At 43.3% G+C, this 13,539-nt stretch overlaps 1 protein-coding gene and 1 pseudogene across 1 annotated transcript; one reads left to right on the top strand and one right to left on the bottom strand.

The window, feature by feature from the left end:
- Nucleotides 1-2,347: 2,347 nt before the first annotated feature.
- Nucleotides 2,348-4,572, bottom strand: LOC117696081 (preferentially expressed antigen in melanoma-like protein 7). The gene is given in 3 exon segments (XM_034486672.1): nucleotides 2,348-2,915; nucleotides 3,195-3,785; nucleotides 4,247-4,572. Coding segments are annotated over 3 exon segments (1,485 nt in total).
- Nucleotides 4,573-9,673: 5,101 nt separating this feature from the next.
- On the top strand, nucleotides 9,674-11,984 carry LOC117696068 (E3 ubiquitin-protein ligase ZFP91-like; annotated as a pseudogene).
- The last annotated feature ends 1,555 nt before the right edge of the window (nucleotides 11,985-13,539 follow it).

Here is a 13,539-nt window from a genome sequence, read left to right on the forward strand (position 1 = left end):
AGGTTTATTCTTGTTGAATTATGGAAATAGCTATAGAACCAATCTGGTGAAAGGATATGCTGAGTGCTGTCTTCAGTGTATACCTGAATCTAGACAGGGCCTTGTACCTGCTTTTTCAGGCTATACTCTACAGGATGTCGCCAGGAAATTGTATTTAAATTGGTCGATCCTAAGAAAGCTCTGTATTAATATTAGTGTGTACTTATTGATGTCTACATGTTCTTTGATTGTGTTTTTAGAACTCAAACAACTTCCCTTGCATCATTGTTTTCTTATTACATTGGGTAGCAACCTACTTGAAAACTAAAGTCTGCAGCATTACACTGCCAGTGTGCTCATTCTTAAAGTCTTCACATTCCAGACATGATAAGTCAACATAACATTATATATGCTGGGGAGATACTTGGCCACAGGTAGCCAAAGAAGTGAGCTCTAGGTTCAATAAGAGACCCTGTCTCAAAAAGCTTGGGTCAAGAAAAGTGTCTACCTTGTGTAGGGAGCCGCCCGCAATATAATCTGCCACCCCAAGTTGGCGCTAGCTTGTGTTTCCAGAAGTAACCAATTATATGCGCAGATGAAAAGGCAGAGAGCTGCCAAAAGTCACGAATGTTGGGTGCAGTCAGCGAACAGCCAATCAGAAGTGAATACGTCACTCTAGACTGTATTTAAGCCAGGCCCCTTCTACAGCTCAGCCCTTCCGCGTTTTCCACGTGTGGATTACAGATTAAAGCCTCGTATGCAGTAACTACCGGATCTCTGCATCTCGTGTTTTATCTTCCACGGGATGCAAGGCTCGGGGGTGCCGTTCAGACCTCCGGACGCGCAACATAGGGCATTCAAACATGCACATTGCACACACTCAAACCCTTCCTTCAGCATAGAAAACTATTAAATTCTGCTAAGCATTGTAGTAAATAGCTGTGATCCTATAGGGTGGGCAGAAAGATCATCTATTAAAGATATCTGAGGCCAGATAGCCTTCTCAGTCTCCATTAAAAATACTAAGGATTTTTATAATACATATATACTAAACAATAATGCCACATGCCAAAAGAAGTACTAGTTTCTTAGGAAAGAGTCTCCATCATAGCACAGATGCCTTCCTCTGAACCGAGGCTCCCTGCATGAACATCATGTGCTTTGTAACTGCTGAGCCATCTTTTAGGACCTTTTCAGTTCACTTTTTTTTTTTTTAACTTTTGTTCACATTATAAGTGAGGAGGAGGTGCTTCAGAGTCTCTCATGTTATATGGAACTCAGCATTCACCTACAATGCTGGGACTACTACCATATATTTTTATGTGGATGCCTGCACTTTACATAGCATACCCACCATTGCAGACTTATGGAGGTGAAAGGTCAATTTTGGGAGTCAATGTTCCCCTTCCATCATGTGGGTTTCATGCATGGATCAAACTCAAAATTGGTAAGCTTGGCTACGGGTTTCTTTGCACATTGAGCAGTCTTGGCTACACATACTTATTTTTTTCCTTTTAAACTATTTTTATTTTCACTCATATGAAGGTGTGTCTGTCTGTGTGAATACATGCCAGCTGTGTATTGCCAGTTGAGGCCAAAAGAGGAGATCAGGTCCCTGGAAGTGGAGTTAGAGTTAGCAACTGCCATGTGGGTGCTGGGAATCACACAAAGGTCCTCAGTACTCTCTACTGATGAGCCATCTCAAACTCCAGGGTTAACTTTCAAATGCCTTCTTCTGAAAACTGGCTTCTAAAATATTGTAAAGATGGGAAAGGCAGCACCTGTTGAACCTTTCTGCAGAAGTAAAATCCCTCTAAGAACAGAACACCACACACTGTGTATGGGGATTTTGCCAGCATGTTATATTTGTGTACCAAGCATGTGTCTAGTTCTTGAGGAGGCAAGAGAGGTATCAGAGTCAGAGCCTCTGGAACTATATTTAGAGATGGCTGTGAAATGCCTGGTGGATGTCAGGAATCACAGTCAGGTGTCTGGTAGAAGGCAGTGCTGTTATCTACTGAGCCACCTCCACCTAGAGTTTTAATAACAGGTATTTATTTATTTATTTATTTATTTATTTATTTATTTAACTAACCATGACTACTATACAATTATAGTCCATTTTGAGAATTAAATACACAAGTGACTGGCTGAACATCTAGTCTTGGACAGATCCACATCTTGAAATGCATGAATGATTCCATTAGTCATTTCTCCTCATATTTCCACTCTCTAGATGTCAAAGTCAGCCTATTTGTTTTCCAAACACATTGAACAATATCCAAAGGACATGTGTTCAGGAGCCCCTTGGTCATAGACTTGTCCCTAGAGTTTCATTTCTTAGTAACCAAAAGCAACCTTCTTCTATTTACTGCCAACAATGGCAAAGTCTGGTCTCCATGTTATAGATACAGCGCTGTAAACATTGAAGACATAACTGAGAGGCAAAAGAGACAGACTTGGGCTGCCTTAAAGTACAAAGTATGTTCATAAGCTCAGAAGAAAGCTGGGAAAATTTCTCTTCTCTGACAACAAAACCAGTTTCATAGCACTCCAGAGGAGCAGGGTAAAGCTCGACATTCAGCTGCTTTAGGTCAGCTGTGTGATGCAGAAAGTTGCTTAGGACAGCCATGGAGATGTCATTGTCATAGAAATAGACCTCGATGAGCTGTGAGCACTGACTCAGGGCAGGGAAAAGTGCACTGAGCTGAGAGTCTGTCATTCTACAATGTTCTAATTCCAGGGTCTTCAGAGTGTCTGCGACTTTTTCTAGGAGAATACTGAGAGGCACAAGACTCAGATCATACAAATTGATACCTGCCAAATGCAGATGTTTGAGATGATGGAGGCTTTGACAATGGGCAAAGGAATCCAAGTCTGACTGTGAGAACTTGCAGAGAGTAATGGACAGGAACTCCAATGGGGTCTTCAGACACCTGAGGAGAGACAATGGGATTAGTTTGGCATAGAGTGACAGGGCTAACCTAGAATAGGGGAAACCACATATCAGGAGTCAGTGATCCCATAGGATGGCAGTGAGCATCCAGTGCAGCCTGTTGGAGTCTTCCACTCAGGTCACACCATTCTAGTTTGTTAACAGTGACCATCATGATAAGACTTGATCATTATTGCTAAATCTACAATGGCCACTCATCTATATGGGAAACAAGGAACGTTTGCTGTGGAATCAAAAAGAGCTCTTCCTCCTTCCTTACCTAAGCAATTCATTCAGGTGGTCCTTGAGAAAGTAGACATCAATCATGTTGAGATGCTGGAGACAGTTGAATTTGGAGAACTGAGAAATGAACTTGGTGACTCTCTTCTCCTGTGTGTCTGTTGACGTAATTGGAATATTAAAGTGCTTTTCATGTACTTCTGTTAGAAGGAGTTTACGAAGATGTTTCATCTGACCCAGGCAAGGTGCAAAGCATGCCAGTGTGGACAGATTCCACCCTGTATTCAGTTCTAACTCCTCAATGCACTCTGGCTGGAAAATTTTCAAGACCTTCCTGACGGTGTACATAGACAATCCACTTATCTGCATCTTCACACAGCACAGGTGCAGGGAACCTCTTCTCTCCTGTGCCCACTGCAAGAGATAAGTTTGGTATTCATCCACATCAAACTCAAGGTGAAGGTCAGTGACCACCTTCAGACGTTGCCTCAGTGCATATCGATGAGGGCGTGTTGGTATTTGCTTTTCACACACAGTCTCTGCTGAGCGGTCTCCATCAACTGGTCCAGCTGAAACATCCCAGAAGTCATGGTGCACATTCCTAAGGTCTAGCACTTGAAGCTTCTGTTTTCTGTGGGTAAAACAGGTAGAAGTTTAAGGAGGATTAGCCATTAGCCAGCTTTTTCTAGACATCTTTCTTGTTAGCTGCTAGATTTTCTACTCTGTCTGTCTGTCCTCTACAGATTTAAGTTTCCAGTGCTGGGTCTCCATATAGCAACTCAAGCCTGCTGGGCAAGGGCCTTATCTGCATTTGGAGATCTGCCCTGCTTCCACCATTTGTTACTCCGGACTTCTGCTGTTCCTATATCTATTACTTGGTAGAGATACAGGGTCATGTAGCTACATGGGTTCCAAGGTGTACTGCATACTTAATGGACATTTGATACAAGGACTCAACAGCTGTCCAGGACTCTTAAGATGATGCCAACAGAAGCCTCTGATACATCTTTGACCCCATTCTTCATGAACACCAGATGTCCTTCTCCCTACACTTAAATATAAGTCATTTGGCATTACATGGTTATTGCTTACCTTGGGTGAAAATTTCCTGTCAGCTGCATGTCTACACCATCCAGCACAGCTTGCAATATCATCATGTCATGGAATTTCATCAGTGCCCCCACAGGGAGGCAGGGAAAGGGCCAGGCTGCCACCATTGCCTTCAGTATCTTTGTGTGTCTGCCAATGAAGGCTGCCTTGAAGAGTGGTGGGAAGAACACTCTCGGCAGCTTCTGCAGAGCAGACATGGCCAAGGCTTCATTCTTCAACAGGCTCTCTACTGCCAAGCTCTGGAGTGTGGGTGGGACCTGGAAGCTCATCTTGATGAATCTTCAGTCAGAATGGACCTGTTGAAGCATTCAGAAATCCAGTTTTCAAGATATGTCTTGGGAATCTGTAAATCCCTGCATCAAAAAATCATCAAAGTGCCAGAGTCTCTGCTTTGGCCACAGTGTGGAACTCAGCATGTCCTGTTGTAAGATATGGTGGTCACAAAACCAAACCCTTATCACTCTCTGCATATAGGGTCTCTCACAAGAATCTGCATCAGTGCACAAACTAACCATTGGCATATGAGGTAACAACCACTTGTCGTTGCTCCTCTGAATCTCATTCCCTTTTGGAAAGGTTGATCAGGGGCAAGCAATCTGATCAGCATCTTTTACGTGACAAAACATGCACTGATCATATTTCAAGTTCCTCAAGGAACGGATTGCCATTGTGTAGTGGTAGCACATAGCTTTATTCTAAGCACTCAGAAGGCAGAGGCAAGGAGATCTCTGTTAGTTTGAGGCCAGCTTAGTCTACAGAGCTAGTTCTAGGACAACTAATGATATACAAAGAAACCTTGTATGGAAAACTAAAAACTAAAGAAAGAAATGTAGAAAGGAAGGGAGTAAGGAAAAAAGAGGAAGGAAGGAGAAAAAATGGTGCCTAAGCATCTGCCAGACTCTGAAATGTAAAGCCAAACCTCATGGGTCTTCAAAGCAGCCATGACTGAATGAGAGCATCCAGAAAGACTGTGAGTCTGAGGTGAAGATGCCAGTGTAGGGGGCTACAAGGAAGGGGATTTCCCATGTTCATTGAGGTCTAGGAAAAGAATGACTTTAGGAAAACCATCTAGATTTGTTTCCTTTTTAAAATATGTTGTTGCCTAGAGTGGAGGCTACAGTGAAATTGGGCACAGTTCAAAACCTGAATGGAACTCATTTTGTAGTCTAGGCTTGCCCCCCACCCCCTCGCCATGGTCCTAACTGTCACTGGGAGGATTAGAATACTCTGTTTTAGCAACAACACCTGGCTAGTGCACTTTACTTGTAAAATACTGCATAGATGCCAGGTGTGGTTGTAGGAGCCTCTAATATCAGCATTTTAGAGGAGGAGTAAGGAGGATTCTGGGGAAAGTTAAGCTACATATTATACTTTCACACCTCTCCTGAGTAGTAGATTTCAAATAACATATGATAGGAAATGGTTTGGTAGTAAGGTTTGTGGTGGTTTGAATATGGCTGGGTTTGTCTCCTGGAATTAAAGATATATACCACAATGCCTGGGCCTAGTTTTTTAATGGTCACTATGCCTAAAGATCTGGATCAAAAGAGTGTGTCTTCTAGCCTCAAAATCTGGATTACACATGTGCCCTCCATTTCTAGATTATATTTCTTTCCAGATTAAAAGTCCAAACTACTCCTTGTTTGACTGCAAACACAAAAAATAAGTTTAGCTGGGTGGGATCTTGCTCTGAGATCACCACTTTCTCTTAATCTCCTAAGCACAGGATTAAATTCTATTCCATGTCCTGGTGCCCCTTTATTATTACCTAAACTATATATTTTGTGGTTTTCCTTTCTAAGCTTGCTATAATTGATAAAAATGCTCTTTGTGATAGTAAGCCAGAGGACAAAGTCTATGCTGGCCTTTGCTGAGACTTCCTTTGTCAATGCAATTAATCTCATTCTCTTCACCTTAGCCTTAGCCTCAGGCAGACTCTTCAGACAAGGGCAAAAGGCAGCCACATTCTTCACCAAAATACCACAAAAATGATCACTAGGCCACATACTAAAATTCTTCTCCACTGAAACCTCTTATGGCAGGTCTGCACAGTTCAAATCACTCTCAACAACCAACTCTTCCATATTCCTACTAGGACAGCCCATTAAGCCCCACTTAAGGCATTCCATGACTTTCCAGATGCAAAGTCCAAAAAACCCACACTCTTCCAAACAAAAGCTTAGGCCTATGACAACAATACTCGAGTCCTCGGTAGCTATTTAGGGTCTTAGGGTTTTACTGCTGTGAATAGAAACCATGACCAAGGCAACTGTTATGGAAACATTCAATTTGTTCTAGCTTATAGCTTTAGAGTTTCCATCCATTATCATTATGACTGGAGCATGGCAGTTTCCAGCCAGGCATGGTGCAGGAGGAGCTGAGAATTCTATGTCTTCATTTGAAGACCATTAGGGGAAGACTGGCTCCCATGTGGTTAGAAGAAGGGACAAGACCACATCTCCTAATAGTACTCAAATGAACCTATTAACATGAAAATTCCAGTGCAATGTGAATTTCTCATTAACACCAAACCCAATAGAAGCAAATTATCATCATTTTCATCATCATCATTTTCGATATATATATATATATATATATATATATATATATATATATATGAATTTGCCCTATTTTATTTTAAATCCAGCATCTTGAAATGTAGTTGAGTTAGTAATATGCCTGTCCAGACTGTGAGAGGCCTCCTGATAGAGGAGAGTGACAAGTGACTTACCTGATCAGGATACTGGTGAGAGAGGTCCTATTCCCAGTGAGGTCAGGCAAAGACTGTAGACTCCAGAACTCTGTCTTAACCCTTTTATACCACACCCAACCTATGTAGCCCCACCCCTAAGCGCAAGATTCCATCTACTGGATCTTTGTGATTGGTTCTTCTTGTGGTAGATGTATTGAATCATAGTTGATTGTGTGAACTCAAAAATAGTAAATTAGAAAGTGAAGAGTCTACTGATTGAATTGTTTAGTGTGTGTTTATATACTCAAATGTGTGAGGGTTTTCTAGTGTGTGTTTTCTGAGTGTAAATATAGCTGTCTTCTGAGAGGCTCTGCCAGAGGCTGCATATACATAGGAGGATGCTGGCAGCCAACTATTGAACTGAGCATGGGGTCCCCAATGGAAGAGTTAGAGAGGAATGAAGGAGCTGAAGGGGTTTGTGGCCCCATATGGACAGTGACAATACCAACTAACCAGAGCTTTTAGGGTCTAAGCAGCCAGCCTGGGAATAGACTTGGAGAGATCCACAGCTCCAGCCATATATGTAGTGGAGGATGGAGGAGGCCCTTGGTCCTGTGAAGGCTGGATGCCCCAGTGTGGGAGAATGCAAGGGTGGGGAGGCAGGAGTGGGTGGGGGTTCACCCTCATAAGAAGCAGGAGGAGGGGGATGAGATAGGGGGTTTCAAGGGTGATGGGGAAAGGGAATAACATCTGAAATTTAAATAAATAAAATATCCAAAAAAGAGAGAGAAGCAAAGATAATGAGTTCAAGGTTTACCTATAAGTAATGTTTTGCAGCCTGTGAGCAGGTTGTATTTATGTTTTGGGGGGAAGAGAGAGAGAGAGAGAGAGAAACAGAGAATAGGCTCTGAATTTGAAAGAGCAAGGGGTATGTGGGATGATGTGGTGAGAGGAAATTGGGGGTATGCTGTAATTATATTGTTAATTTCAAAAAATAAAAAATTTAATTAAAAAATTTTTAAATCTGTGGCTTATTTAAGTTTCCATGTTCCCTTTGCATGTGCATTTGAGTTTGAAGTTGACCACCATGGTTCACTTCTGACAGTAAAACTTTGTCATTGACCTGTCTTACTGGACACATATGATTAAATCAGGAATTTTAATAATTTTGTCAGTAATCCATTTATTTTGTTGGAGACTTGGTTTGGCTTGATAAATTGGCTTTATGGGGAACTCTTTATGTGGATCAAGCTGGCTCTAAACAGAGTAATCTGACTGTCTCCACCTCCTGAGCGCTAAGCCTATATGTATGAGGCCTCATGCCTGGTTTCTTTTTTTCTGTTGTTGTTTTTGAAACAGCCAAGAGTAGCATGTAATCAACTCTGTTCACAAAACAGGCTCAACATGAGATCTTCAGTATAATCATCTGAGAAATCAAGAAGAAATGCTGGGAGTTTATTTTGCATCATTAAGTGGTTTCCCCCATTTATGCACATCCAAACCTAGATAGGAGACGAAATGGATAATTTTCTAGATACCACATACCAACGTTAAATCAGAATCAAGTAAACTATCTAAACAGACCCATAACACCTAAGGAAATAGTAGCCGTCATTAAAAGTCTACAAACTACAAGAAGCACAAGGACAGACCGTTTTAGTGAAAATTCTCTCAGACTTTCAAAGGAGACCTAATGCTAGTGCTTCTCACACGATTCCACAAAATAAAAGCAGAAGAAACACTACCTAATTCATTTCATGAAGTCACATTTACACTGATACCTAAGACATACAAAGACCCAACAAAGAAAGAGAATTTCAGTCCAATTTTCTTATGAATGTTGGTGCAACAATTCTCAATAAAATTCTGACAATCCAAATCCAAGAACATATCAAAAGGATTATACACAATGATCAAGTAGGTTTCATTCCAGGGATGCAGGGAATGGTTCAATATACTGAAACCCATCAATGTAATCCCCTATATAAGAACTCAAAGAGAAAATTCACATGATCATCACATTAGATGCTGAAAAGTCCTATGATAATATACAACACAGCTTCATGTTAAAAGTCTTGAAGAGATGAGGAATTGAAGGCACATGCCTGAACTTAATTAAAGCAATATAGATCAAACAAGCAGCCAACATCAAATTGAATGGAGAGCAACTTGAAACAATCTCACTAAAATGAGGAACAAGGCTGCCCACTCTATTTTTTTTAATACAACATTGGAAATTCTAGCTAGAGCAAATAGACAACAAAATGAAGTTCCTGGGATACAAATTGTAAAGAAAGAATTCTAGGTATTGCTCTTTGTGGATGATATGAGAGTATACATAAGTGGCCGCCAAAATTCTGTCAGAGAATTCCTCCACTTAAAAACAGCTTCAGCGCCGGGTGGCACAGGCCTTTAATCCCAGCACTTGGGAGGCAGAGGCAGGAGGATTTCTGAATTCAAGGCCAGCCTGGTCTACAGAGTGTGTTCCAGGACAGCCAGGGCTACACAGGGAAACCGTGTCTTGAAAACCAAAAAAAGGTCGCCCTAGGAACCGGTGGAGGAGTAGAGGGGCGGGGGGGGGGTGGTAAAGGGGGGAGGAGGCGCTGTGGAGTGAGGGAGCCCCACCCTCTGGGAGCAAAGGGGGTCAGGGAGAGCTGTGCCGCGGTCAAGGCAGCCTCCACCGCCTGGGAAGCAGGGATGGGGATGGACGAACCCCGATGCTGGGGTAGACGGAGGAGCTGCGATTCCCGGAGCAGCAGGACCAGGAAGGGGGCCCTCCCGCAGCGGCGGCCAATGCTGCTTCAATCTAGCTCAGGCGCGGCGCAGAGGAGGCACCTGTAGAAACCGCGAGCAGCCAAGGGCTGAGGCGATGTCCGGACCGCGGCCGCCTCCGCCGCTGTGTCCAGCCTGAGAAAGACCGAGTATCCCAGCTGGCAGAGGAACAGCCCCAGCAACAGGCCTCCAGACGATGGTCCCAGGCATTAGCCCGTGGCCACGAAGCCCGTCTCCTGCTCAAGGCAAGAAGTGTCTGTGACTCCAGTGTATAGAAAAAATAACAACTGATAAAGAACTATGTTTTCATCTAGATCCCAAGGAAGAGAAAGAAGATGATTCTGTCCTCCCTCGGGAAGTTTCCATTACTGCAACTATACCTAGCCGGAGCTGGCACAGTAGTAGCAGGACCTCTGTCTCTCCCCTTCCAGACAGTGAGAATACTCGGAGCTCTAGGTCCAAGACTGGCTCACTGCAACTTGTCTGCAAGACAGAACCTGTTGGGAGCCGACTTTAGCAGAAAGCGGCTAGATCAACTTTGCAGCCATCTGGAACCATATACCCTGACGAAAGATTTGGTTTTCAATAGCCTACAACAGCTGAAGCACACTCTGATATCCCACATATTTTGTGTTGCTGTTTACTGGCCCCAGCTGCAAGGTGCACGTGGTAGTCACGCCTGCAAGGCATGCAGTTCACGTGCTGTCCACGTGCTATCTACGCCATACATGCTTATAAGGCACACGTGCTATCCACGCCTGCAAGGCATTGCGGTGCACGTGCTGTCCACGCTATAGACGCCTGTAAGGCTTACGTCATATCAACACCTGCAAGGCACGTGGATGTGCCTACAAGGCACGTGGCAAAAGCCTATAAATAGCTCAGAATTCCCTTCAATAAACGAGACTTGATCAGAATCTCTGTCTTGTCTCCATTCTTCGCTTCTCTTCCCCTTTATCCCCACTCTCTCTCTCGCTAGACCCTGACCCTCGGACCGGAACGGGCAGTACGGGCTGCAACAGTTTGGCGTCCAACATCGGGCTCCAGTAAGCGCAACAGTTTGGTGCCCAAGCGTGGGGGGTTCGCAACAAGAACCAATTACAGATCAACTTGATTATGACGTTCCAGAAGAACATCAGTCTCCCGGTGGCATTAGTAGTGATGAGGAAGATGAGGAGGAAGAAATGTTAAACAGTGAAGAGGAAATACCATTCAAAGATGACCCAAGAGGTGAGACTTACAAGCCCCACCTTGAAAGGGAGACCCCAAAGCCACGGAGGAAATCAGGGAAGGTGAAAGAAGAGAAAGAAAAGAAATAAATTAAAGTGGAAGTAGAAGTAGAGGTGAAAGAAGAAGAGAATGAAATTAGGGAAGATGAGGAGCCTCCTAGGAAGAGAGGGAGAAGGCGAAAGATGACAAAAGTCCACGGTTACCCAAAAGGAGAAAAAAAGCCTCCAATCCAGTATGTCCATTGTGAGGTAGAAGGATGTGGGACTGTTCTTGCTCAGCCTCGCTATTTGCAGCACCATATTAAATACCAGCATTTGCTGAAAAAAAATATGTATGTCCCCATCCCTCCTGTGGACTTCAGGCTCCAGAAACAACTTTTGCAACATGCGAAGCATCATACAGACCAGAGGGATTATATCTGTGAATATTGTGCTCGGGCCTTCAAGAGTTCCCACAGTTTGGCAGTACACCGGATGATTCATACATGTGAGAAGCCATTACAATGTGAGATCTGTGGATTTACTAGTCGACAAAAAGCATCTCTCAATTGGCACATGAAGAAATGTGATGCAGACTCCTTCTACCAGTATTCTTGCAATATCTGTGGCAAAAAAAATTGAGAAGAAGGACAGTGTAGTGGCACACAAAGCAAAAAGCCACCCTGAGGTGCTGATTGCAGAAGCTCTGGCAGCCAATGGGGGCGCCCTCATCACCAGCACTAACCCAGAGCCCCTGACACAACCTGCAGATGGTCAGGGGCTTCCTCTTCTTCCTGAGCCCTTGGGAAACTCTACATCTGGAGAGTGCCTACTTCTAGAAGCTGAAGGGAAGTCAAAGTCATACTGCAGTGGGACAGAACGGGTGAGCCTTATGTCTGACGGGAAGATCTTTGTGGGAAGTGGCAGCAGTGGGGCTGGTCATGAACTCGGATATACTCGGTGCTATCACAGAGGTTCTGATTGAAGATACAGACTCTACTACTGGACCCTAGTGCAAAGGAAGACTTTGGGCACTGGGGCAGTGCAGACTTTGTGTTTAAAAGATAAAAAAGACAAAAAAATTAAAGCATTTAAAAATCTAGTAAAATAACTGAGGGGCCTCTTCTTTGCATTGTGGATCACAACACACACACACAAACACACACACACACACACCATCCCCATTCCCTGAACTCCTTTTCCTCATCCTTAAAATATTGATGTAGCCTTTACCAGAAAGGTTGATAAAAAAGCAGCAACATACTAGGTTCTAGCCAGCAGCAGACTTCCTGCTCATTGGCAGATCTCTTTTTTTCCAACCTATAACTTTGATGTGCTCTGGATCAGCTTTGAACTCATAATAGTATATTACTATCATCTAAATCTTTTCTCCTCTACTACTGTCCTATGGCTCTGGCTTCTCCCCACTGCAACAACCAACACTTATCCTCAAATATTATATAATTCTATTTTCTGGAGGCTGGCAGCTTGACTTGGCACTTTAGGGCCCCTTGGCAGGATGCTGTTAAAACAGCACATACCTCTCACCCCTCTTCCATTACTCACTGGGTTTGGGGAAGGAAGGATACATGGGGACCACCTCCTTCCCTTTCAGTGGATCCCAGCGCCTCAGTTCCCCCCATGTCTGAACCTCCATAATGCTCTTAATGGTGCTCACTTGCTTGGAAGCAGGCTCCCAAGAGAGGGGACTGCCCTCTGTACAGTCTTTCTGGCTTTAAGATAGGGCTCTCTGTCAGTGAGAAAAGTCCCAGGCTAATGGCAGAAATTTGCACTTTGAACATGTGTGTTTTGTGTTGTGGAACCTGAGATTCCTTATTTATTAATGGAAAGTCTTATTTTGGTGGGGGGAGGGTCTTTGTTGCTATGTTTTGTGGGGCTGGGAGAGTAGATTATTCTGACATGGGATCCTTCCTACAAGAGGTATTCTGAAGGCAAGGCTTAGAAGTTAAAGAAGCACAGCCAGCCTCTAAAATCATAGTTCTCCAGTGGCCTTTAAAGAAAGCTGGTCCTCAGCACTAACAGAGTCACTTCAGTAGCCTAGTGCTTTTTTGAAGCCTTAGGAAAGTTTGATAGGTTTGTGGTAACTAGTGTGCTCTTGGAGATTTTAAGAGCATTCGAGATACAAGAATCTTGAGGGGATGAGGAATGTTGGTCAAGGTCTGGATCACAAACAAAAGAATTTCTTCTGTGAATTTATCTTCTCTTGTCTTCACCATTTCTTTGCATATATATCCCTGCTGGCCCCTTGTGTTGATTTTGGTTTTTGTTTTGTTATTGGTCATTCCAGCTCTCAGTTAGTGGAATACCAGACCCTGTTATTCTTGAAGGAACAAAATCTAAAAGTTTTAGAGATTTGGTTAAGAGTAAACTGTTCTGTCTTATGTCCTCTTTAGAAGAGAGAAAGCTTCAATAACAAAAACAAAAGCAAAAATCTGTACGATAATGTTTTTTTTTTGGGGGGGGGGTTTCCCTGGAATTATCTATTTTCCGCTGAGTAGAGACTTTCATGCCTTGTGGATTGTTTATTACTGTCATTGGGAGACACGGATCCTGTTTTTACATGCTTATACCTCTCAGAAAAC

This window comes from Arvicanthis niloticus, unplaced genomic scaffold (genome assembly GCF_011762505.2).
Source record: "Arvicanthis niloticus isolate mArvNil1 unplaced genomic scaffold, mArvNil1.pat.X S10, whole genome shotgun sequence".
Lineage (NCBI taxonomy): Eukaryota > Metazoa > Chordata > Mammalia > Rodentia > Muridae > Arvicanthis > Arvicanthis niloticus.